This window comes from Emydura macquarii, unplaced genomic scaffold, assembly GCF_026122565.2.
Source record: "Emydura macquarii macquarii isolate MOO-44397 ecotype Brisbane River unplaced genomic scaffold, CSIRO-AGI_Emac_v2 contig_1363, whole genome shotgun sequence".
Classification (NCBI taxonomy): domain Eukaryota; kingdom Metazoa; phylum Chordata; order Testudines; family Chelidae; genus Emydura; species Emydura macquarii.
In genome coordinates this window covers 24,874,157-24,901,618 of record NW_027131500.1, presented here as the reverse complement: position 1 = coordinate 24,901,618, position 27,462 = coordinate 24,874,157, and the positions used below count along the sequence as shown (strand labels likewise).

General features: G+C 38.0%; 1 protein-coding gene across 1 annotated transcript; it reads left to right on the top strand.

Annotated features, from left to right (window-relative positions):
• The first annotated feature begins 16 nt into the window (after positions 1 to 16).
• On the top strand, positions 17 to 26,685 carry ABCE1 (ATP binding cassette subfamily E member 1). Its single transcript, XM_067551955.1, has 18 exons — positions 17 to 148; positions 8,062 to 8,233; positions 8,611 to 8,696; positions 9,771 to 9,868; positions 10,722 to 10,839; positions 13,147 to 13,284; positions 13,460 to 13,529; positions 14,466 to 14,562; positions 15,644 to 15,733; positions 16,412 to 16,533; positions 18,683 to 18,904; positions 19,967 to 20,026; positions 20,112 to 20,170; positions 20,369 to 20,479; positions 20,572 to 20,714; positions 20,812 to 20,934; positions 25,746 to 25,857; positions 26,123 to 26,685. The coding sequence occupies exons 2-18, from the start codon at positions 8,131 to 8,133 to the stop codon at positions 26,168 to 26,170; spliced, it is 1,800 nt and encodes a 599-aa protein (XP_067408056.1). The 5' UTR covers positions 17 to 148; positions 8,062 to 8,130; the 3' UTR covers positions 26,171 to 26,685.
• Positions 26,686 to 27,462: the final 777 nt, after the last annotated feature.

Sequence of the window (27,462 nt, the reverse complement as noted above, 5' to 3'; positions counted from 1 at the left end):
CTCCCTGAGGCCGGGGCTGGCGGCCATTTTGGCCGGGTGGCAGCTGCTGGAGCACGTTGTGGGTCTGCCTGTGAGTGACGGGACCAAGGCGAGACCCCCCCCCCGCCTCCCCCACACCCCGGCCGGGTGGTTTCCCTCCCACCCGCTGGTAAGTGGAGTCAACAGCGGGGACGGCGAGCTCGCAGCGCGGGGAGCGGCGCGAGCCCTGGGGAGACGCCTCCCGCTCCCCCTCTCGGGCCAGGCGGCGCCGGCGGCGAGTCGCTACAGCAGCTGGTACCGGCGAGAGGCGCCGCGAACACGACGGGGCAGGAGAAGCCCCCGGGCGGGGTCCAGCAGCCGCCCGGCTCTCCCCGGGGGTTTCGTGTCTCCGCGACACCGCCCTCGCCGCGTGCTGTGTAGCAGAGCCCCTCCCCTAGCGCGGGAGGGATGCGAGGCCCCGGCCACGGCCCCCTCCGCCTCTTGCCTGGAGCCTCCCAGCCGGTTCCAGACCCGCCTTCGGTGCTGAACCCGTAGGGGGGCCCCAAACTCGCAGCTCCACTGGGTTGTCAGACCGCCGTCTCCCCAATAGCCACTGGGGATCCCCGCCACACACACCCCGTGGGGTGACAGACCCCCATCTCCCCGGCCATCCACTCTGCCGTGGGGTGAGGCCCCGATTCCCTGGTTCATCTGGCGGTGTCCGTGTGCTCTAGTTTTCCCATTTGTAGAGTGGGCACAGTAATAGTCACATCACCGCGTTGTGGTGAGAATAAATTGATGTTTGTAAAATGGCCTTGGACGGTAAGTGAACCCCAGTGAAGTGCAAAGGATTATTCTTACTGTTGGTTGGCTATCATAAGGCTATCATATTAGTGTTAACATAGCAAATTGGTTTGTCTTTTTCCACATGCGGTATCATTTGTGCCAAACCTCACTATTTAGCTAGGGCTCTAAAAATTTACTTGCGGATGTCTAGGAAGCTTTCTTTACTGGGGGGGTGTCTACTTGCCAAGCTGTCAGTTTCTGCAGAATGTGCATTTTTACTTATTTTAAATTCTAGAACTTGTGGTAGTGAAGATTAACTTTTTGAATGTGAACTGATAAGTGTTGTCTCCCCATATACCTTGTTCATCATAGCTTTGCCATGCAGCAGCAGAATGAAACTGACAGAGCTATGTCAGTTTCATACTGCTGCTGAAATCAGCAATAAAGGTAGTATTTCTGCAGGACTAGCTACAGAATCTATCTTAAAGGAGAAACTGCCATATGTTTATTGCCTTGTAAAAGCCAGGAACCTATTAGGTGAGAAAAAGATGAGAAATCTTTTTGATGGGTGTATCTACTCTAGGAAAAAAGGTATGTTCTTATCTCCTGTTAGTTAATACAATATAAAATTCTAGTGAAAAGAAGGCAGTTGTAGTTTTCATTACGATGTTAATGCTAGTGGATAGATTCGTTTTTATCTCCACATGCCAACAGGTTAATACTACACCTGCCTTTTTTTTCCACTGATTTTATGATTTGTTGTCTAACACGAGGTAAGAACACACCTTTTTTTCTAGTGAAGACAAGGCCTTGCAGTAGTAAGGGTGTGGGGCTTCAAACTTATAACACATTTAGTAGCCAGAGATGGTTATGAAATATGGAAATCGGCCTAAGATTGATCCAGGGTCAGTACCTTGAGTAAGGAAGAGAGCAGCAACATTCGTATCAACTATAGGGAAAGGCTTTGCTCCAGGAACTTTTAGTGCTTTCTTATGCATCTTTAGTAGATTTAGTCCTCTGGTGTGTAGGTGTCTGGGAAGTCTTTGATTCTGGCATTACATTTGCCACTCTTTTCCTTCAAACTCTTAGTCCAAAGGAGTTAAAATGTGTGTCTTTTTTCCCCAAATGTATCTTTTTATAGTTTTCATATGCCAACAGATATTGTAATATATTCACCTTCTCCCCTTTCATCTCCCATTCTAAGGAAATATTTGAGGATGAGACTTCTTGCTGTCTGAATGAGTCACAATTACTATTGTTCAGCACTAATTAAACATAATGTATTGAAATAGGACTATGGATAGGTATTTGGCAATTTCCAGTAATCAGAAAGATGTTAACGCTTGGCCATGAGTTCTTTGCTTCCATATGCAGAATGTGCCTCATAAGCAGTCTGTTAAGATTAAACTTAGAAACAGAACTTTGGGCTTGTCTAAACACAGAATTTTGTACTCCTTTAACTATAATGGTTTAGGACGCAATATAGTTAAATCAGTAAAAAAAAAAAACTGTGCATAGACCAGCCCTTAGTATACGTGTTCCTCTCTTACACTTTTGGACTTTTATACTCCTGAGGGAATTCTGTGCCAAAAAATTAAGAATTCTGCGCACACGATTTAAAATTCTGCATATTTTGTTTGTCAATATAATCACGTCAGTTTCAATTATTTTGGTAATTTATTTCAAAATACCTGTCAGCAAATATGTCTGTAATAATACAGATAACAAAAAAGATTCAGGAATTTTTTTTTGATACATAGATTCCTTCTTAAGCATATCAATACAGAACTTTTGTGTAATCATTCGTTTAAACTACAATGCAGAAATGTATTTCCTGTACCACTCAGAAGCAGTGCAAAAGCTTGGGGGAGTTAGGAGTAAAGGAGGAGCTGAGGGGGAGGGAAGTCATTCCTGGGAAGGAACCTGGGAGTGAACTTGGAGGGTGGTGGGGTGTGGGTGGGAGAGAAGTATGGAACAGTTTTTGGGGGGTAGAAGAGGGGGATTGTTAGGGAGTTGGGGAGCCTCCGCCAGGCAGACCTTGGCTGCCCACTAGCCTCTCCCATTCAGTCAGGTGTAGTTGTCCCTATCCCTGTGTGTCCCTGCACCCCCATTCCCATTCAGCCACTGGCTCACTGTTGTCACTCCACTAGATCCTGTTCCCTGCCCCAGTCAATCCCATCCACTAGCCCTTTTGAACCCCAGTCTGTGTGACCCCTCCAGCATCCCCATGGGCATCCTCCCCATAACCCGTGCCTTCTCACCTGGCCCCAGAGGCAGGGCAGTGTGAGGAAGGTAGCTTCTGCTCCCTTCCTCTCCATGGCTCAGTGCTCTGGCCATTGGGCCAGCTGCCCTCTCTTCTGGTGCCACATCAGTCCCTGGTGGGCGAAAGGTGTAATTGCAGTGTGACCCCTCTCGCAGCTTCCCTTCACGTCCCCTTCAGAATCATGTATTCTGTGGGTTGGCGGGGAGGGGGACGGGGAGAAAACTGCGGCAGACATTAATTCTTTGCTTGCTTAGTGGTGCAGAATTCCACAGGAGTACTTTTAGCACATATCGCTACTTCTGTTCTGGCTTTTGTAAACATGATGATGATCTCTGTTTGAACATTGACAAATGGTTCTATATGTACTCTACTTTTTATAAATTATTTTTGTCAGGTATTCTAATTTTAAAATTGTCCTGATGGTCTTATCAATCAATATATGTGGGGTTAACAATTTCAGTTTATTAGTTCTATAATTGAGTTCTGTTTCTTGAAGATTATTAGTTTTCTTTAAAAATATATATATATAAATACGATTTATTCTCAGTCTTTTTACCAATAGAGCTTTAGAAATACGATTTGTTGAACACTTCATCTGCTTTTTGCAAAGTAAATGTTTTTCAGACTGTGGTCATTTCTGAACACAGATCTGTTTATCTTTAATGTAATTGCACTGTTCTGTCTTCATTCAATTTCCTGTCTTAGCTAACAGTTGTATATTCCTCTACATATTATAGTAAATTTCACTTTACCTAATAATTCAATATGCTGTTGCACCTTTTTCCCCTCTTTACCATAAAAGACTTAATACAGTCAACTGCAGTGTACTCATATCTAGATCCAGCACCTGTAGAAATTATGGGTGATCCAAATTCCAGTAAACTAAATTTGCTTTTTAAATAGTTAGTGCAGTATAATGATGGGGTGGTTGTTGTCTTCCATAACTCTTGCAGGATAAAGTATTTTGCTTATATTTTGAGGAGAAAATGCTTTTTGGGGGTCAAAGATTCCAAGGAGTTGGAGCTAACAGCCATATGAGTGTTGCTCAAATATGCCTACATATGCACTTTGTTACTTCTAGCATTTTCTGTGCTTTACAATTTTTAGACACACATTTTAGAAATCATGTTAAGGTACAGTAGTCATTAGAGACAATGGGAAAGTTTTGACTTGAAATTATATGGTTTGCCAAGATCTTAAATACAGTACTTTGTCAGCCATGGTCATTTTCTCTTTAGCAATTTAGTTTGAGTCCCCTCGTCATTGTAATCTTCTGGCAAACAGGTTGAGGTTGCCTTTCAAATAGAATTTACTAATCCAAATAACTTGATTACTCCATGGCTAGTAAAAATTGAATAGGTGTTTTCTGAGATACCTAAAAAAATTGAAAGAAACAATACTGAATATAAATTAGATGCTTCTAAATGCTGTTTCTACAGTATTTAATAATTAATTATACTTAACATTTTCATGTAACACATTATGCTGTTGAATTGGGTGAAAACTCCAGAGTGTCAGCCTTGAACCCAACCAACCTTTTTTAAGATGTGTAGGACTTTCCAATTAAGTCCAGCCAAAATAAGTGTATTTAAATAACTGTATATAAATATTACCTTGGCTCAGTTTGTTGTGTGAAGATGTTACTTAGGGTGTCCAAAGCAGTGCATCCCAAAAGTTGAATGTTAATTTTATCTCTCTCTGCTCATTCCTCATCATGGATGATATCATTATGGCTGGGGAGAGGCGGAAGGGAATGCTACTGCAGATCCAACAAAGGGAGCATACAATGTTGTTTGTTTTTTCTCTGATGGGATTGATTAATTAAATCTATAAAGAGGCTAGATAAACACTGGCATCTCCATTATGAAACATTTCTCTCTGGGGTCCCTACAGAGCGTATGTGAATTGGTAAATAGGTTTGTTCTGTAGTGTTACAGTAAAGATAAATTTGATGTTGACACTTCCTCCCAAAATCATTTTCTTTTGAAATTCGTCATGGATGATTTCCAGGGAAAAATTGAGGAAGAAAGTTTTGAGTTAATTGTTCAAATTGTTTTTAGATTTTTTTTTCTTTATCTCTACTATAACATTATAAAACAAGCTTATTTACAAATTCAGTGCAAAGGCATTGGTGAGACCAGTGAACTCCGTAATAACAAACTTGTCAGTAAAATAGACCCTTAGTGTTCTTAAAGTAGGCACTAATTCACGGACATCAAGGGGAGTCTCTTATTTCTGTGGGCTTTGAATCAGGTCCTATGATGAGTACCCTGCCAGCAGACTCCTGCACCAACACAATTCTCATCGCAAAATCAGGTCTACTCTAGTGATTTGTGAGTTTTGAGTTTTGTGTTACTTATCTGGTAGGAAAAATCCTTTAGCTACTAAGTATCAAGTTTTGTGGGTTTTTTTTGTTTGTTTTTTTTTAAATTGCCAGTCATTAATACCACTATTTATGAAGGACTTTATTAAGGATATATTCATGGATCCAGAACACAAATACTTTCAGAAAAGTCTTTTAACATGTCTTAGGAAGAAAATCAGTTTAAAATGGCATGGTCTGGTACATTTTTATAGTAATTTTGTCTCCAGTGAGGACTAATGCTTTTTAGTATACTTTACAACATGTAATTATTCACATTTTAATTATTCATTATAAAAAGTCCAAAGCGTTCCTGGCTGAGATTTCAAATCTGCAGATGTGAGATAGTGAGAGCTTCTACATAGCTGAGTTTTTAACCTCCACAAGTACTAAGCTTCTGAGTAGTGTCTCTTGCTTTCTGACCCAGGCATTCATCATTGTATATTGGGCTCCCCAGCCAGGAAACTTTCTACTCTGGTCCTGCAACTGAACCCATGGGGATGGGCCCCAGCTTACATGCAGAAACCCACTAGAATCAGCGGGCTTCACGCTGGCACTGAACAGATGCAATTGCAGGCTTGGAGCCTTAGTCTATAAATCCACTGATTATTCTATATTTTACAATGATTTTAACAACTGCTTTATATGTAAATATGCAAATATTTTCCATCATAATTTTCTAAAAAATTATTCAAAAAAATTAATATTTTAAAATTATATTAGAAAGAGAGAGAGAGAAATACAATTTCAGAATTGTCTGGGTTTTTTCTGAAGTAGAAAATTCCCTCATAGACTTCCCTTATATAGGGGAGCAGCTGCAGATACCCGTTAAACATCAATTTGAAAAAAATGCTACGGTTAAATACATTTGGAAGTTGGGAAGTAGTACATTATGACTACCACTAGTTTAAAAAAAACAAAAACAAAAAAACCAAACCCAAAATATCAGGAAGTCTGGAAATACTCAGTTCAAGCTTCTAGCACTGATCTTATTTCTGCACTTTGCCACCAGTTAGAGGCTGAAAGCTAGTCCTTTCTCCACCTTCAGAGTATGGGGCTCAAACTAAAACTTTGCATATAATATCTTCCATGTATGATCCACACAAGACCCTGTCCTTTCCCCTACCTGCTTATGAATCAGATATGCACCACACACCTATTATTCTTCCATGTTTCAATAGATCAGATTTTTTCCTTTTCTTTTCTGCATTTTATAGTCATAGCCAGTAAGCAATATATAAACTCCTGAAAGTTATTTGAGAACTCCCTATACGTAGCATAGGTTAGACGGGGAAGTGTAGCTTATCTCCAGATAACATTTCACATACACATTAGGAAAGACTTTATTTCTTTATTTGTACTGGTGGATGGGACTGTTTAGATTGTTGGAACTATGAGTATTTCAAGACCTGACATTTATGATTCGAACTACATTGTAATTTACAACTTCTTTCTGTTCAGAACATCAATTTTATGTTAGTGTTTTATCTTGGGATATAAATATTGGCATGTTCAATTCTATACTGAACTTGCTTTGAATTGGTAACTTCTCTGCATGGCTACAACCCTTAATGTACCCAGCAATGTTAAACTGTAACTGAAAATTATTTGTGCCTTGATGCCAGAAGACGCTACTTGCAATGTTGTTCCAATATTTTACTTATCTTAAAAAGTTATTTAAGGTGATGAGTCCTTCATTAATAAGCAAGGTTAAACCCTTTCTCAAGCACTGATCACCGTCTAGAAGAGCTGTTATTCATGCCATTTAACTCCAGCAAGCAGGCTTAAAGAGGTGGTACACAGCAGTGAGGATTCCTAAATCTTGTCATTAGGCTGTTCAATCTCTTTCCCCCAACCGTAACATCTTGTAAAATGTTGATGATTTCATAACTCAGTCTTATTCTATTTTTGATTAGAGTGAATAAGAGAGGTCCATAATGGTGAAATGAAGTGGTTTTGATAAAGCGAAGATACTTGACTATTTTAAATATTCAAGTCATCAGAATATTTGTGGACAGAAAATTACAAACGCTCTTTAAAATAAAATGTTTAAAATCCTATACCTGTCAAGACATAAATTTAGCATTGTTTCCTCTGCTACAATTGATGACCTCATTAACACCTAATACAATGTAATGTTTGCGGTTCTTGTCTATAATATACACACACTAGTTTATTTATTAGACATGTATTTATGTATATACACACACATACAACATCTCATATTCTTGTAGCAATGGTCACAATTATTTATGGTGTTTACTTTAATAGCAAGCACACAGCTCTAACAAGTTCACTTCATAGCAGGTTGAATAAATGTGTGAATCACCATTTGGAACTGAAATCTGACAGCAATACAGATGCCCATCCCTCTGTCTTAATACTTTCTAATATGATACATTTTCTTGTAAATAGAGTTGCATTAGGAGAGCATGCATTTGTTGGCTTCATTTTATAGTGGGAAAATGATAATGAAATGGAAAGTTTGTGCTAACGTCATTTTACAATTATTGCCATATTAAAACTGTCCATATATATATAACTGTCTTACTGAATTTATTCAGTGGATTGTAAGAACAACTGAGAGCAGATTTATTTGGGTATCTAAACTTCTATTAGTAATATCAACTAGATACAGCTTTGCAATGCTATTGGTGATGATTATGATCTAGTTCTGGTTTTTTCTTTTTAGACCCTGAAGTGTTCACTTCCATATTGGAATCTTTAATTGGTGTGTATATATAAACCTAAATTGCTCAGTATGGCCGACAAGTTAACAAGAATCGCTATTGTCAACCATGACAAATGTAAGCCAAAGAAATGCCGTCAGGAGTGCAAAAAGAGCTGTCCTGTGGTTCGAATGGGTGAGAAATTCAATGAAATATACTTAAACAATGAGAGAGACTTTAAATAACGTGCATAGTAGTTTTCTATCCACCTTAGTAGAATTTAATAGTAGAAATTCTTTCTGAGAGTGATTTCTGGATCATGCTGTGCATGCATTTGTGTAATATATAAGGATCTTGGGTGAAATCAAATATGATTAAAATGGTCTGCAAATTGTGCACAGTAATAATGCTAAGAAATATTAACTACTCAGTTTCAAGGTTTCTTTCGAATCCTTTGTTGCTGGAGAAGTTTAATGCGACTCCAGGATTTCTGTGCAGCATTCAGTGATTATGCCAATAAACCTGATTCATCAGTAATGTGTCTTATGTTAACATACATTCTGTTTCACCAGGAAAACTATGCATAGAAGTCACACCACAGAGCAAAATAGCATGGATTTCTGAAACACTTTGTATTGGTTGTGGTATTTGCATTAAGGTAAAAGTTAGATATTTATATAATTATATATGTATATAATTATAACTCTTAAACAATACAGTAATTTCAATTTCTTCTTTAAAAGTATGTATTTCTCATAAGAAACAGTGTATATTCTGAATTGGAGAGAAAATTTGCAGTATAACTTCAAACAACATATCTCCTATACAACTTTTTTATATTTAGGCTTGACAGAATTTTATTTGTATATAATTTTGATAGATAATATTGATGTTTGTTTATAAGCATTTTTTTATTTTTATCTATTTAAATTTTTACAGTTGTGGGAAATTATGGAATGGAGGGTCAAACAATGGGGGTCAGACAATAATTATTTAATGACAGTAGACATTGAGAGTCAAAAAGTTGTTTTTATAATGTTTAAAACAGAAATTGTCAACCTCACATCAAACTATACAAAGTAAATAATCTTATATCAAACTCTTAAGTTCTCAAGCTGCATTTTTTTTCTTTGCCTATCTGTATATTTTAATTATCATCAATGGAAATATTTTTTTCTTTGGTAGTGGAAGGTGGGGGAGCTGGTAGGTGTGTGTAGAAGGGGAAGGAGGGTGAAATTGACCTTTACAGACATTTACCTATAATAAAAGTCTAATTCTTCCAAACCTATTTATGTTACAGAGTCAGTATTTAAATTGCCATATTTAGCATTGAAAAAGTGAGCATAGGATTCATGTTAGAAATGCTGGATCCATTTCTTTAAGTACGGAAAGTGATGTAATTTTAACCACCAATGTTATCTATAGGAGAGCTTAGTCTAGCAACTACCAGGACATTAATCTCTTCTCTCTGGAGTTTCTGTGGTCAAGAATCTAAATAAATCAGTTAGCGTTTGGAGGTATTTTTAAACATATCATTAGCAAATCAATAAATTTAAGACTATGTATAAATATTTAGTACTAACCTACTTAAAGGTAAGGAGTGTCACACTCATGATTGAAAACGACGTGCTCGGTGTGAACGTGGAAGAATTTCATTATAGAGTAACTTCCTCTGCATTGACTTGTTACAGTGTGCATTAGTAAACAATACATTTGCTTATTTAAATTACAGAAATGTCCTTTTGGAGCCTTGTCAATTGTTAACTTACCTAGCAACTTGGAGAAGGAAACAACACACAGATATTGTGCCAATGCCTTCAAACTTCACAGGTATGTTCTCCTCCTCCTCCTTCCCTCATCTCCCCCTCCCCCCACCCCGCCAACTTTATTTTACCCAATCCAATTTTAAACTAATGTAAATATATATAATATTCTGGACTCCTAATTTGTATGTCGGTGGGAATATTGGAGATGTGATGACCATTACTTTGGACGCAGGATGTATCTGTTGGGTTTTTTATGTACATATTTTTGGTGTTTAAATATTAGGTAACATTTTGGCTTAGTTTGACTAGCTCCTTTAAACGTCTGTTATAATAAACTGAATAAAAAATTGTGATTTAAAATTCTTGAAATGTCATTTTGACACTGTTTTAAATCTGAATCAGTTTTTCACTAGAAAATCTAATTTCTGATCCCTCATCTCTGAGGGCAGGAGGAATGACCTAAAAAAACCAATAAATAAAACAAGTCTGGCACTGATACAGCAATCTCTACAATTGGAGCATTTTATTTATGTTTATGCAGTTCTGTGATATTCCTCACTTTAGGGTGTCAGCTTGTTGCAGAAATCAATTAATTTGTCTTCACCACACCTGAATTTTACAGACTTTGAAACTTATTTAGAATGTTAGTTTACTAGCCCAAAGTCATACAAGAAGTCTGTGGCAGACCCTACTTCTGTATTCCAAGTCCTATGCCTTTACCTCAAGAACTATCTCTCAAGAAATGTTTTCTTACTCTTTCTGTTGACAAGCATTATAAAGAAGTTGGAGTACAAGTGTGTCACTTTAAAGTCATTCTCTTTGAAAGAAAATGGAGATAAGTAAAAGTGCCCAACGTCTTTCACTTTTAACTTTGGTGAGAACCTTGGATTAAACTGAATATATGACTTTATATACAGGTTGCCTATTCCCCGTCCAGGTGAAGTACTGGGATTGGTTGGAACGAACGGTATTGGAAAATCAACTGCCTTGAAAATTTTAGCTGGAAAGCAGAAGCCAAACCTTGGAAAATATGATGTATGTATAAAATAAGGCTTGGGAAATAGGTGATTATGGTTTTGTTGTTAATATTATGCTGTCTGTCTGTCCTGGTAATTTTTTCCTGCAACTGTCACACTGATATCAATACTTCATGTGGCTCGAATTTTGGAGGAGTGTTGCTGACCTAGACACTGGTGTAGGTGCAGGCAAAGTGGTGTTGAAAAGCAGTTTGCTGTTCTGCTAATCCACTTCAGCGATGATTTGTTCAGCTTTTTGAGCTCTGGTTCTCTTGGAGAACGGCTTTTGGAAATAATGCTAGGCAGCCTCTTGACCTCCATCTCCACTTCAGTGTACCACGGGGCCTAGTCAGACTTCACAAAATAACCAGGAGTTGCAGTTCCCTGTTTCAAGCAGGGTGGATAATAATCAATGTGTTTTTTTTAAATAAAATCAGATTTTTTTATTTTTTTTAAAAAACATTAATAAAATACTAAATTTCTCTCATTTAAAAAATAACAGTTACAATTAAATCTCATCACAAACATGCTAAACCTACACTTAGTCTCATAAAAATGAATTAATGGCTCTAGTCTGTCCAGCCAGTTTCCAGCTCTTGCTGCTTGAAAGTTCTGGGCTTTCAGTTTCTGTTTCAGTTTCTGTTTCTCAGCAGACTAAAGTCACATGTGCAAAGAAAGACACAGGCTGGATAGGATTGTTGTTGTTCTGTGCTTATGTGGTGGTGGATCTGGGTCAAGCAAGGCAGCAGAGTTAGTTAAGACACTGTCTTAATGACAGAGAGGCAGAGTAGAAAGGAACAGTGGAGTAGACTGGAAAGAAAAATGGAAGGCATTATTCAGTACACACATAGCTACCTATATTCCCCCACACTTTTGCCACAGAAAAACTATCATGGCTTCTGGGCATAAGAGAGACCCTATCTGGGAATATTTTGAAGAAATTCCTTCCCTGGGTAAAAAAGGAAAATGCGTCAAGGGTAAGCAGTGCAAGAAGGAGAAGCAGGGCCTAGTTGCAAGAATGAAACATCATAGAAACTCTCAAAGAGTTTCTCTCAGAGACAGTTTAGAGAGAATATTTTCATCATTTGGTGGTATTCACTGAAAGCTAAGAAATCAACTGGGAATTGAAAAATCAGGAAAACTCGTATTTCTGTTTGTCTATAAATAAAAATGACAGTGGGTGTGGGGAAGATGAGCACTAGTTGTAGAAGTTTTAAGGACAGCGTACATTTAGTGTTGTGATGACTTGTCTGTTAGTTAATAAAATTTGAGAAATTAAAAAAGAGTTTAAGGACAGCCGGCAGCTCAGGAGACTGCTGCAATTGCAAACGTGAAACATTTATGTAACATTTAAGATTTAGTTTAATAAAATATAAGTGTTGTTGTGTTTGTGTGTGTGATTTAATTCTTACCATTCCTAATGTACTACTGCTGCATCCGCAGCTTGACACAGGTAGTGAGTATTATGTACTATTTCCTAAATTAATAAAAATCAAGTTATCTAAAAAGTTACACAAAGTATACCCTCCTGGATGTTGTAAAGTGCTGTATTGAGTTGTAAATTAACATGTTTTAGTAATCAGATTTGCACCATTGTTTAAGAAATATGTGAAGAGGTATCAGTGGGAAACAATTTAAATCAATGATTTTCTCTTGGTGATTAAATCAACCACCATGGTTTCAAGGCTTTTAACAAATTTTTGTCCACGCTTAATTTGCTCTCTTTCTTCTCTTACTGTTATCTCTTGGGAATATCTGCTGGGAACTAGGAGACCCAAGTGAAACTTTATCAGGCTAACCCCTGTCATTTAGCCCGGGCATCCATGAAACTAATGTATAAATTTCAGTTTGTGAAAGAATTGAGTTATAGGGTGATCCATACCCATTGTTCCATATGAAGTGGTTTGACTTCTGACACTGACTTATTAAAACAAATTAATATTACACTACTAACATTCCTTTAACTTCGTTTCTTGAAGATACTGTGTGCTTCTGCTGCCAAGACCTGTTTAGGGTGCTTTCTCTTGCAAAAGTAAGTGACATCACACACCTGAAAGAGTACAAGGACCTGCACTCCTTATACAGCTTAAGGTGTTTCATGTCATTAACTATTGAAGAGGAAGCATAGCAAGTAAGTGAAGTAGTGACTTATCTTTTTCCGGCTGTTCTGTATTTACTGCATGTATCTTCGATGTCTACTCATATATTGTATTTAGGAATCTTTAAAATTAAAACATTTTGGTTTACTTTTATATCTACAAATGGCTTAAATGAATTTGTATATTTAAAATGCTCAGATAAGTCCTTGTATGTAATTTCTCTGTAGGATCCACCTGATTGGCAAGAAATCTTGACTTACTTTCGAGGATCCGAGTTGCAAAACTACTTCACCAAGATCCTGGAAGATGACCTCAAGGCTATCATCAAACCTCAGTATGTGGACCAGATCCCTAAAGCTGCAAAGGTAAGAAACTTCACCAGTTAGCGAGAACATGAGAAGTCTCTCTCCATTAACACATGAAAAGCATAATGATTTTATTTCACGTATTTTGTCTTTAAAGGCTCATATGGGGTTATATTTGCAATATCTGAACCCTTAAATATTGGAAAAGACTTGACTCTTGTTTTTATCATGGCAGGGGACAGTGGGGTCTATTTTGGACAGAAAGGATGAAACTAACACACAGACTATTGTATGTAAGCAACTTGGTAAGCACTGTTCCCGCTAATTATTTTTATACCAAGTGGGCTACAAACTCCACTGAGCACTGCATTTTTGTCCTTGGTCAAAATGAAGGGTGTACATAGGAGGGGTTGTGTGTGTATACGGAGGCTGCCCTAGGGTGGCTCCTACCCAGTATCACATATTAGTCCCTGTCCCTGCATTTGCAGGATCCCAAAGGGAAGCAATTCATTCCACAGCAGCAACCTTGGGAGGCCAGCTGGGAGTCTGTGCAGGGCTGTGCATGTGTCTCAGGGCTTGTCTACATTAGAAAAATAAGTCGACATAAAATATGTTGACTTTCAGCCACTGCTGTAATTACACACTGCTTTCCTTGAGTCGATGGAGTGCATCCTCACTGGGAGCATTTCCACGGACCTAAGTGGCAGTGTGGGGAGCCGAGAGACCCATCTCTCAGGTCTCTGCCCAGAGCCCACAGGCTCGTGGGCTCCCCTTCCCCCCCACCGTGCGCACACACCATCCCAGGTCCTAGCCAGGAGCCGAGGTCAGCTGGCTTGCAGCTGGGAGCCGGGTGGCAGCTACCCCTGTCCCACCCACATCCTGCCCTGGAGCTGGGTGGCAGCCTCCCGCATCCCACCTGGTCCCGGCACGCAGCACAGTTGATTTTTAGGGCCAATAAACTTCTTCCAGAACAGGTCCAAGAACAACCAAAACTAGAAATATGATTCCTAGGCATGAAGGAAAGCAGTGGTACAAATTTACCACTTAATGTTACTGACAGTTTTATGTCTTGCTATGGCTTTTGCAAGTATTAGAGTTATCCCTGTATACTAAATATGTTCTGTATGAGCAGGCTTTACAATACCTTCATTAGCATAAACTTTGTCTACTTTGTTTCAAAGTAGGATATTTATCATAGCATTTAATTCACATATGCTGGACATAACAAATATTTGTTGCAGATTTAACTCATCTGAGAGAACGAAACATTGAAGACCTTTCAGGAGGAGAACTTCAGAGATTTGCTTGTGCTGTCGTTTGCATTCAGAGGGCCGATATGTATGCTCCATTTACTTCTATTGCACGTTCAGTCCCAAAGGCTGTTTCAGGATCTGTACTTAAATTCAGTGCTAATATTAGAGATCAGTAATTTGTTTGTAAGGAGTGGCAGGCCGCACTTAAAAGTGATCTTTTTTGGATGAAATGTTAAATGCAGGAACTTTTTTCAAACCATATATTTTACCAGTCCCCCAGAGCTGGTGTCTGGGTTTCTATCACAGGAATTCTTCTTGTTCCTTGCTCTTTCCTACTCTCTATCACGTAGCAGAGATCTCTAGGGTTTATTCAGGCAAGGTTTAGTATTGCAACTTCATGATATTCTTAGTTGAAAGGAGTTGGTAGGGAAGATATCCCATTTGACAATGCACATCTCTTACCCTCCTGGAATCAGGAAGGCATCCACCCCCTTGGGAATGTTGTTGTGTCCATCTTCCCATCTCACAATCAGGAAATTACAGTTATGTCCAATGGCAGCCAAACAAGCTACTACTTCCTCTCCTAACCTGTCATAACTATGGATGTGTCTATACTGATGGCACCACCATCAGATCGACCTCTCTGGATTGATTGAGCAGTCAGTGAAGACTAGCTCAATCGATCCAGAAATTGACACTGTAAAACCACCCCCTCAAGTGGCATAGTGCTGTGTCGACGGGAATGCAGTTCCCATCGGTGCAGTGAAGGCACCGCGCAGAAGGGAAGCACAGCAGTCGACAGGAGTTACGCAAGCTACTCTGCGTAGCTTGCATAACTCCTGTTGACTGTCGCCAAATTGCCAGGTAAGTGTAGACCAGGCCTAAGACTCTCCTCCCTTCACTTGGTTCCTACCGAATGGTTCCTGTCTTCAGCTGACCTTGAGAGCAGGAAAGCAAGATCAGAAGACTGGTGATTTTCTGGTTTGGAAGAAATCCTTATTCCAATCTCCTAAAACTGGTATTTTTGCACTTTGCAGTGGATGTCACAAGGCTGTTCAAAACTTTAACTAAATTGGAACTCATAGGATTGCTAAAATAGTTAACTTTCTATGTTCTGACAAAAGTATATAATGAATCACTGATATTTTCCCCTTTCTTTGGGATAGCTTCATGTTTGATGAACCTTCTAGCTACCTAGATGTTAAGCAGCGTCTGAAAGCTGCCATTACTATTCGGTCTCTAATAAACCCAGACAGGTAAGTACAAATTTAACATTTTCTCAGGCCTTAATAACATTAGAATGCAGTTCATAGACTGAAAAGTCACCCAGTCAATTTTCTTGCTAATGCAGATTGTTCCTTATGGTATATTTTCTAACATGTTTTGTCTAGTGTACTTTTGAAAATAATTCAATGGATCACATTGGATTACTTTTCCTGATAATCATCCTAATTTTTCCTTTTCGTATTTTCCCCTAATTCTATTTATAATTCCACACACTTCTCTTTCCCCCAAGGATTTACATCCTTCAAATATTTGTGGTTTAATTTTCCCCCTGACCAAACTGTCCCTTTTTACCTACTTTATATGAAGAAGCTGTCCGCTCAAATGGAGAATAAAATTCCAGAGTTGTCACTTCCAACATCCATTTATTGGGCAATTAGCAAAACATTTGTGTTGTGAGACGTTTGAATTCTACCTGTATTAGTTTTCAGTGTGGATTCTTAGTTTTATGATAAAAGCAGCATTGAAGGTTAAGTTACCAAAATATTGACAACTACTTTGTGTGTGTGACTAGTATTAAAATTTCAAATGTACTTATTTCATTTTATATCAAACTGTTTTTGTTTCTTTCAATGGAAAAAATAATCATACACAAATCTCATTCTTTCTTTTGTTGAAGTTTAACAAATAATTTTGGTTTTATTTTTCAGATATATCATTGTTGTAGAGCATGATCTGAGTGTGTTAGATTATCTCTCTGACTTTATCTGCTGCCTGTATGGTGTGCCAAGTGCTTATGGTGTTGTCACTATGCCTTTCAGTGTAAGAGAAGGTAACTCTTGAGCACTGGCTCTCTCCATTCCCATTCATTTTGCCCTTCCAAAAAATAAATGAGCAAGCATACAAAGTGTGATAGGCATTGGCATTTTAAGCAAATATATCTTTTAAAATGCAGAATTTTAAAACCTTTTTTCTAAGCATAACGTACTGTTATACATGTCAGTATTAACTATTTAATTGCTGATCACTTTTATGGAATAAATAAAGGTTTGGGAGTGAAGCTTATGAGGCAGGTGGAGGTTGGAAATGGGAGCTGCTGCAGGGAGGGAAGAAGACTTGGGGTATGTCAACATTGCAATTAAACACCTGTGGCTGGCCCTTGTCAGCTGACTCAGTTTCACAGGGTTTTGGCTATGGGGCTTGAAAATTGTGGTGTAGATGTTTGGCTCCAGCCTAAGCCCAAACGTCTACACCGCAGTTTTACAGCTCATGGGCCAGCCACAGGTGTTTAACTGCAGTGTAGCCATATCCTCAAAAGCCCCTGTGAAGGGGACAAAGAAGGAGCAGAAATATTGGTGGTCCTGTGTGAGCATATCTTCCTATTGATGTATGCTGATGTGACAATAAGGTAGTTAATTATTAACTGAAAGTTGAATTATGACAGGCTATATTCTAACATTGCTTTTTGTGCAGAGCTTTCATTGATATCAGTGGGAGTGCTAATATGCTGCATGGGTAGTATATAGACCTAAACTTGTATCCTTACCCCTGGGCTAGAATTAAAAATGCAGTTTGGTTTTCTCCAGAGACTGGGTTTGATACCATGGATTGCTTGTAAGCTAGGAATTTAAATGAAGAAGGAAAAAAAGACACCCTTACTGCACCAGAAAACAATAGGCAACTCATGGGTCCAGAGAGATGTGTTCAGTTGAGCAGGTCATACTCTGGAAATATTCAGTCTTGCATCTAGAGTCAAAGAAAAGTGATGTACAGTACTTTATTACTATAACTAAGGTTAAGATTCTGTCACGGGTATTTTTAGTAAAAGTCAGGGACAGGTTGCAGGCAATGTACAAAAATTCAAGGAAGATGTGTCCTGTCTCTGACTTTTACTAAAAACACCCTGGAAGAGGTAGAAAATCAGAGCTGCCACGGCTTGCAGCTGCTTCAGCATGCTGCTCCAGCAGACTGGCGAGCTGATCAGCTGTTCAGCAGCAGCTGCTTCAGGGCGGGCCAGCTGATCAACTGTTCCAGTCCTGCCCCAGAAGTCACAGATGTCCTGGAAAATCACTGAATCCGTGATCAAATCATATCCTTAACTATAACAGATATGACTCCATTGACTACTACAGTTAGAAAGCTGTCAAACTGTTGTCAAATCATACTGACTTAGCTACTGTTGACCTGGGTTGAATTCAAGGCAATGAAGAATTGGAAACAGCTAAAGGAAGATCCTTAGAGATTCAGGGCAGCAAGGATGAAAGTAACCTATTTCCCTGAATTGTTACTCAGAATAAGGGAAGAAGTGCTGAAGTACCAGGGGAGCAAAGAGATTCTTGTAAAAATAATCAGTTGCTAAGCCAAGACTCCAGACTTCCTCAGGAGCATAGCATTATTCCTGCAGTGCTCAGGAGGAAGAGCATGGTAGGAGAAGGTACACAATCTGTGAAGCTCCATTCTTGTCATTTCATCCCTACCATTCAGTAGGATGTAGCAGTGAAACTGACAAGAATCATATCAGTTTCAGTCAGCAGTGGCTGGGGGTCTGGGAAGCATATTTTGTTTCAGAAACACCATGTAATGGGGTTTCCAAACTTTTTTTTTTTTTTTAATTTCTGGCTCCTGTGAAACTTCAAAAAACAAAACAAAAAAATGGTTTTAAAACCAGTGTCCGAAATGATGAAATTTCCTGCAAACTGGATTTTCTGAGTTTTGTCCAATTCTTAAGTCTTACTACTGTGCAAATAAAATGCATCAGTTATGCCAATGGAGGTTATAAAAAAGTCATTTAACTTTGTTACATAATTTATAAATCTCTGGCTAATAAGAGGCCTTGTTGCATAATTTGTATAACATGCCACATGGGACACAGGGCCTTGCTCATCAATCCACTGGTCCATCGAGCACCAAATGTCCATACAATTTTAGGGAGGTTTTTTAAACATGTTATTTTACTAATGTAGCTTACTTTTCTGTTATAGGCATAAACATTTTCTTGGATGGTTACGTTCCAACAGAAAATTTAAGATTTCGAGATGCATCTCTGGTTTTTAAAGTGGCTGAGACAGCTAATGAAGAAGAAGTTAAGAAGATGTGTATGTATAAATATCCAGGAATGAAAAAAAAGATGGGAGAATTTGAACTAGCCATAGTAGCTGGAGAATTCACTGACTCTGAAATCATGGTGATGCTAGGGGAAAATGGTGAGTGTCTTAAGAACAGTATTTTTTTAAAACAGTGCCTTTGAACACCATTGACATTGTGCACAAAACCTAAGAGTATATCTTCCCTAATTAATTTAATGAAGTTTCTAGTTGTAAACGTACCTTGTTTAAACACATTAGTGGGAGTACTCCTGCCACAGTCTAATAATACCTAGCCTTTACATAGCAATTTTCATCAGTAAATTTCAAAGTGCTTTACAAAGGAGGTAAGCCTCATTATACCCATTTTACAGATAGGGAAACTGAGGTGTTGCATGGTGAATTGACTAGCCCAAGGTTGCTGAGCAGGGAATAGAACCTAGGTCTCCTGAGTCCCCGAGCCTAGTGCTGTCCAGTAGGCAGGCAGCGAATGTATGCAATGCTTCTGAACTCCAGTATAGACTAATTCATGGCCTCTAATACAGGCCTGTTAGCCAGTCCTACAAAGAAAGTTGAATTTTTGAAAGAATTCAATAAAAAATGGAGTTACCACCACCACATAGAACTGTGTAGAAGAAAAATACAATCTTTGGGCGAAGGGTTATCACCCTGAGTTCCTTCTAAAATGTTAATTATTAGATTATTTTCATGTGGTGGATCACATTTAATACAGAGATTATCCTATGGACCAACTACTCTGTTTGTGATCCTGAGATATCCCTACCTCCATATGAGCTACAGCAATTACATACATGGGAAAGTAACATTAAGAAAGAATTGTATTTTTAGAGGTTTTTGTGATACAGTTTAACAAATGGAAATAAGGAAGAGCCCCAGAATCATGTTACTGGCCAGCTCTTTGTAGAACTGCAGCAAGTATTCACCGAACAGAGTACAGACAACTTTGAGAATTCCCATTTTTATATATATATATATATATATATATATATATATATATATATATATATATATATATATATATATATATATATATATAAAGGTGCTCTTATTTAAACATTTATGATTCTCTTGAAGGTATTAAAGAAAGCTACAGTGATTAGTTAAGTTAATGCAATAACACTCTAAAGTAACTTCCTATGTATAATGTGAATTTTTTGTTAGGAACTGGCAAAACTACATTCATCAGAATGCTTGCAGGAAGACTTGCACCTGATGAAGGAGGTAATGTTTAATGTATCAATTTGAAGCATATTTTGACTATTTTATTTTGGTGGTCATTGTTTTGACTACATAATTATATTTATAGGTGAGGTACCAGTTCTAAACGTCAGTTACAAGCCACAGAAGATCAGTCCTAAGTCCACAGTAAGGTTCTTTGTGTCATTTATACTTATATGTTGTATGTATACAATATATTTTCAACATAAGAGACATTAGAGAGATGCAGAGAGAATCCTGTCTGCTTTGAATTTTAAAAAAGCTATTTAAATATTTTAATCTTTTTGTCTTTTTACCTTTCCATGGTGCAGTGATGCAAACTAAGTGATAATTTTCTTTGAATAGGGAAGTGTCCGTCAACTGCTCCATGAGAAAATCCGAGATGCCTATACACATCCACAGTTTGTGACTGATGTAATGAAGCCTCTTCAGATAGAAAACATCATTGATCAAGAGGTATTAGCCCTCTGAGACATTTTAACATCTTTTTTCTTTTTTAAGGTTCTTTAATACCTAACTAAATATTGTTAAATATTATTACTCCACAGGTGCAGACATTGTCTGGTGGTGAGTTACAGCGTGTTGCACTAGCCCTCTGTCTTGGTAAGCCTGCTGATGTCTACCTAATTGATGAGCCTTCAGCGTATTTGGACTCTGAACAGCGTCTAATGGCAGCTAGAGTTGTCAAACGGTAATGTGTATGCATGGAAGGACAGGGAAAGTTTTCATTAACTTTTCTTTTTAAAGGTTCATTTCCAAATATCTCACAAATATTTGTTCTATTTCAGTTTCATTCTCCATGCTAAAAAAACAGCCTTTGTGGTAGAGCATGACTTTATCATGGCGACCTATCTAGCAGATCGTGTGATTGTCTTTGATGGCATTCCATCCAAGAACACACTTGCAAACAGGTAACAGGCTAATGTTGACTGGTTTATCTCAAGGAGTGTCAAAGGACAATGTATAGAACTAAATTAATGGAAGAACATTGACAACAATTTGTAAAGCACCCCCAAAGCAACTTGGTTCACTGCACAGCAATCAAAATAAAATGCAATCTAGAAAACTGCAATATACAAAAAGCTGAAAGCATAAATGGTATCAGTAAAAAAGTATGCAAGAAGGTACCATAGGGAGCTAACAATTATAGATTGAACACACCTCTGAAAATAATTCTTCCAGATGTTTTTTAAAGGTAGGAAGGAATGAGCTGAGTGATCTTTTTCCAGGCAGGTGAGCGATAATGTGTATGAAATACAAGAACAAATTATTAAATTCTGTATACCTAGACAAACTTCTAAAATGGAACACTATATTTGGAAAGCTCTTAAAGTGTGGCATTCTGATAAAGTTGCTGCTTAGTTCCTGTAAATAACTTGTGCACCAAAATACTTTCTGGTGCATTTTCATATCAACAGTATGCTTTGAGTAGTAACAGAGAATTTATTCAGAGAAGCTGTTAGGAGCAGCCCTACTGGAAATCTACTTTTTTTAAACTGGCCCAATTATATATAGTATTTAAAAATGTATAATATTGAGCCAAAACAATCAGTGGGGCCACTGGACAATGAAGATGGTAACAGCACTCAACAAAGACAATTCTGTTGTAGAGAAGCTAAATTAATTTTGTGCATCTGTCTTCATTGCAGAGGATAGAAGGGAGATTCCTACTCTCAGGCCATCCTTTTTGAGCGACAGATCTGAGGAACTGTCCCAGATGAAGGTGTCAATAGAGGAGGTTTTGGAATAAATTGGTAAACAGTAATAGGTTACCAGGACCAGATGGTATTCACCAAAAGTTCTGAAGAAATTCAAATATGAAATTGCAAAACTACTGATCTAGAATCATAGGACTGGAGGGGATCTTGCAAGGTCATCTAGTCTGTCCCCTGCACTTATAGCAGGACCAAGCATTATCTAGACTATCCCTGATAGTTGTTTGTCTAACCTGTTCTTAAAAATCTCCAATGATGGAGATTCCACAACCTCGCTAGGCAATTTATTCCAGTGTTTAACTATCCTGACAGTTAGGAAGCTTTTCCCAAAGTCTAACCTAAACCGCCCTTGCTGCAATTTAAACCCTTTGCTTCTTGTCCTATCCTCAGATGTTAAGGAGAACAATTTTTCTCCCTCCTCTTTGTAACAACCTTTTATGTACTTGAAAACTGTTTTCATATGTCCTCCCCCTAAATCTTCTCTTCTCCAGAATAAACAAACCCAGTTTTTTCAATCTTCCCTCATAGGTCATATTTTCTAGACCTTTAATCATTTTTGTTGCTCTTCTCTGGACTTTCTCCAATTTGTCCACATCTTTCCTGGAATGTGGTGCCCAGAACTGGATATAATACTCCAATTGTGGCCTAATCAGCACAGAGTAAAGCGGAAGAATTACTTCGTGTTTTGCTTACAACACTCCTGCTAATATATCCCAGAATGATGTTTGCTTTTTTGCAACAGTGTTGACTTATATTTAGCTTGTGATCCCCTATGACCTCCAGATCCCTTTCTGTAGTACTCTTTCCTAACAAGTCATTTCCCATTTTGTATGTGTGCAACTGATATGTAACCTGTTGCTTAAATGAGCCTTTGTACCAGATGACTGGAAGATAGCTAATGTGATGCTGATTTTTAAAAAAGGCTCCAGAAGCGATTCTGGCAATTACAGACCAGTGAACCTAACATCAGTATCAGGCAAATTGGTTGAGATTACAGTAAAGAACAGAATTTTCAGACACTTAGATGAACTCAGTATGTTGGGGAAGAGTCAACACAGCTTTTGTAAAGGGAAATCATGCCTCACCAATCTGTCAGAATTCTTTGAAGATGTCCCACAAACATTTGGACAAGGGTGTGGACTTTCAGAAAGCCTTTGACAAGGTCCTACACCAAAGGCTTTTCAGCAAAATAGGCAGTCATGGGATAAGACAGAAGGTCTTGCAATAAATCACTAACTGGTTAAAAGATGGGAAACGAGTGGGAATAAATGGTCAATTTTTACAATGGAATAAGTAAATAGAGGGGTCCTGCAAAGATTTGTACTTGGACCTGTGCTGTTCCACATATTAATAAATGATCTGGAAAAGGGGTAAATAATAAGGTGGCAAAGTTTGTAGATGGTATAAAATCAGTCATGATAGTTAAGTCCAAAGCTTAAGAGTTGCAAAGGGATCTCACAAAACTGGGTGACTGGGCAACAAAGTGGCGGATGAAATTCAGTGTCAACAAGTGCAAAGTAATGCACATTGGAAAACATAACCCCAACTATAGATACAAAATGATAGGGTCTAAATTAGCTGTTACCACTAAAGACAGGGATCATGAAGTCATTGTGGATCGTTCTCTGAAAACATCTGCTCAGTGTGCAGTGGCAGTCAAAAAAAATCTAACAATGTTAGGAACCAATAGGGAAGAGAGAGAGAGAGAAGTATCGTAATGCCACTGTATAAATCCATAGTACGCCCACACTGAGAATACTGTGTACAGTTCTGGTCACCCCATCTCAAAAAAGTGTAGTTGAATTGGAACAGGTACAGAGAAGAATAACAAAAGTAATTGCGTATGAAACAGCTGCTATGTGAGGAGAGATTAAAATGACTGGGACTATTCAGTTTAGAAAAGCAACGACGGGATATGATAGAGGTCTCTAAAATCATGAATGGTTTGGAAAAAGTGAATAGGGAAGTGTCATTTATCCCTTCACATAACACAAGAACCAGGAATCACCCAGTGAAATTAATAGCAGGTTTAAAACAAACCGAAGTAGTACTTCCCACAATGCACAATCAACCTGTGGAACCCAATGCTAAGGGATGTTGTGAAGGCTGAAACTATAAGTGGGTTCACAAAAGAATCAGAAGTTCAAAGAGGATAGATCTGTCAATGGTTACTAGCCAAGATGGTCAGGACCATAATGCCATGTTCTGGGTGTCCCTAAACCTCCAAATGCCAAAAGTTGAGACAGGCGGACGGGATGGATCACTTGATAATTGCCCTGTCTGTTCATTCCCTCTGAAGCATCTGACACTGGCCATGGTCAGAGACAGGATACTGGGTCAGATGGACCATTGGTCTGCCCTAGCATGGCCATTCTGAGGTTTGTAAGTGAATAAATCCTATTTACAGTACATGGTGCTAGGATTGCTTCCCAAATTATTTGTAATCCCATCAGTTCTTTCTAGCCTCAGTGGGTTTTAAGTTATAAAAATTACTTTTAACACTAAGGGTGTAGCTTGATTTTTTTCTTGCCTTTTAATGTTAAGGGGACTGTGCAGATAAAGTGGTGTTAGTATAGTCAGGCTTCACCCACAAATTGCCTTTTTACTAAAATGAGCAGTATTGAAATAGGGTTTCACATTAACATTTGGCTTTCACATTAACATTCACTGAGATGAGTGGGCAGTTAATGCTTCTCAAGAACAATTGGAACTCCGACAGCCCATGTTCAGTAGATTTCCGCTGCAGCCAAAAAGGATAGGAACTTTTCTAAAATGAAAGCCTAAATTCTACTGACCCTGATGGAGACACTTAAAATGCTGCTACTGTGAAGTACTGTGTATCGTCTCATTCGGACCTTTGCCCTGGAACAACAGAAATGAGCTAGAGACACAGTTGTGTGCTGGAATCTGTTAGTTTTCCCCTAGATCAAATGCATGGAGGCAAAGTAGCTCTGGCTTTTTAAAATGATTTAAAGTTTAGAACTTTAAATGGTTCAGACCTGGTCTATGCACCATGCCACTGTGCACTACACTGGTTAGTTCCTACCCACCACAGTGGCCCCCAGATGATTAGAGCCTGATTATAAGAATACAGTCAATGATGTGCTCTTTCTGTTCAGCAATATTATGTGGATTATTTTGTCACCCATACACTATCGGAACAGCATATTGAGTTTAGGCAAATGTAGGTGACCTCATAAAGTACAGTGCTTGCTAAGGTGGAGTTGATGTCACTTCTGGACTTCAGTGAACTTTGAGTTAAATTATTTAACTTTTATATGCTGAATACATCTGTTATCTTAGTACACTAGGGCATCTACCACATAATTCTTAAGTGGCTGGACTTTGTTTTCAGTTTTTTGCTGGTTGTTTAAATATAGCTTTTGCTGGGTGGGTAGTAAATATACTCTCACACTTTATCCTTGTTGTCTCTCTTGGAATTTTTTTTAGTGAACTTGATACAAAAGATGAGTAAGTAGTGTGTTCAAGAGTTTATAACAGAGCCAGAATCCCACTGAAAATTCCATCTATTGTTATGACTGCCTTACTTACAAAACAAGATAATTTTGTCCATCCCTATGCCCCATAGTTACTTTTCACATTGAGAGCCTGGACTGCATTAGTAAGAAGAAAAGGAGATGTGGTCTGTTGTTAGACTGTTGACAGTAATGGAAGTTTTTATCATTGCATGAATTTTCCTTAAGATTAAGAAGATAACCACAATTTTCAAATTTAAGAAATTTAAGGGTGGGCATTGTAAAATCAGAGTTCAGATTCCAAGTGGCTTGACTTTCAGAGATGCTGAACACCTGTAGTTGTTCTTACATTTCTAATGAGAATTGCAGGTGCTTGGCCCCTATGTAAACCAGGCCATTTCTTTAGCTGCCTAATCTCTAAAAAGCTTGGTTGAAGATCTAACTTGAACCCTGAGTAGATATTATCATGAGAAGTATACTAACTCATATTTGCACACCACTTAATCCCATTCTCTCCTCTTTTATTAATAGTCCTCAGACTCTTTTGGCTGGTATGAATAAATTTTTGTCTCAGCTTGAAATTACATTCAGAAGAGACCCCAACAATTACAGACCAAGAATAAACAAACTCAATTCAATCAAGGTAAGAAACATGATTTTGTCTAATGAAAGTAAGAGCCTGAAAAACAAGTAAGGAAGTGAAAAATAACAGAGCACCTTGCTTGTACTTCGCTGCATAGCAAGCAAATGGAATTAGAGCAAAGCCAAGGTTGCTGGTCTTAATTATTTTGCCTTCAAGATAGTAGTACTTGAATTTATACGTTATTTCAGCACATCAAATTTAGTTTATCAGTGAGTTTTCTAAGTGGGGAAGTTATGCTGATTTTGTGTGTTTTTTGTTTTTAAAGGATGTGGAACAAAAGAAGAGTGGAAACTACTTTTTCTTGGATGACTAATAGGAATCTGAGAATCTCCATAATCAGTTTATAGAAGTGCATATTGAAATCTGAACACTTTGTTGTATAAAAACACTCAATCAGGTTTTAGAACACCCCTCATTCTGGAGCTTAAAATGTTGTTGAAATGTGTAACATCAGAAACCAGTAGAAGTGTAAATTTTACTCTGAGTAACAGAAACTGCCACTCTTTCTGTATTTTGGTGATATGGCCATATTTTCAATGTAATTTTCCAAAACTGATACCTATCAAATTGTTATATAAATAAATCTCCAGATTTTTCAAAATTCAGGGGAGGTTTTCAATCTAAATGTAACTTATTCATATACCAAATGCTGACCAGTGTTTTTCAATTTTAAAAATCTTTTGAAAGCTGTTTTCTGTTCAAGAAGAAAGTTTACAAAGAATGTCAAAATATAGAAACTGCTCTGATTTTAAAAGCAAGTCTGAATCTCTCTGGCTGAGGGTTTCATAAATAAATATCCATCTAAAGTATGGTTCTTGTCTTTGATCACCCTGGGGTACAATGCTTTATCATTTTTGGATCATTACTTTCTAAGTAATATACACATCCTTTCTTGTATTATAGAAATGATTACTTCTAAAGAACCTACACAGTGAGTTTTCAAATACTTACCAGTGCTGTTATCTTTCAAGAGATCATCTTATCTGAAATGTTTATTGATCAATCTTAATGGAATCATTAACAAGTCTTAACCCCCTCTGAATATCTTCTGTAACTGAAACAATATGTGTTAAATACAGATAGAGAATACTGCATTAAGCTGATGATAGACTGCTTCAATTTCTGGTTCCAGCTGCTTGTAATAGTTTACAAGGTAGGGTTATGTTGCTCTGTAAGACTCCATTTATTTCACAAAAGAAATGAGAACTGGTGCTCTGGCAGCTCATCACAAGAAGACTGGAGGAGCATAAACTTGTAAATGATGTGGTGGACTTTTGCTCTCAAAGCAGAGTTAAGAAAAACAAAAGTACCAAACTGCATAATGTATTGTTATCTTAACTCGTCCCTGTTGAAGTACTCTATAATTTTTCAAACCTTCTAGCCAGCTGTATGGCTTTTTTATGTAGCATTTCTGAAGTTAGTTGTAGCTAGGTGCAAATATATTTTATTATAGAAAATGGTGGCATCTGTCAGGATGTACAGTCAGCTGAACTGTTGGCTTCTACTTTTTGAGAGCTCTACTGTGATTTTTCTTAGTGAATGCAATATTGAAGAGGTGTGTGTGTGTGTGTCTTGTATTGTGTTATGAAACTGCAAGAGTAAGAG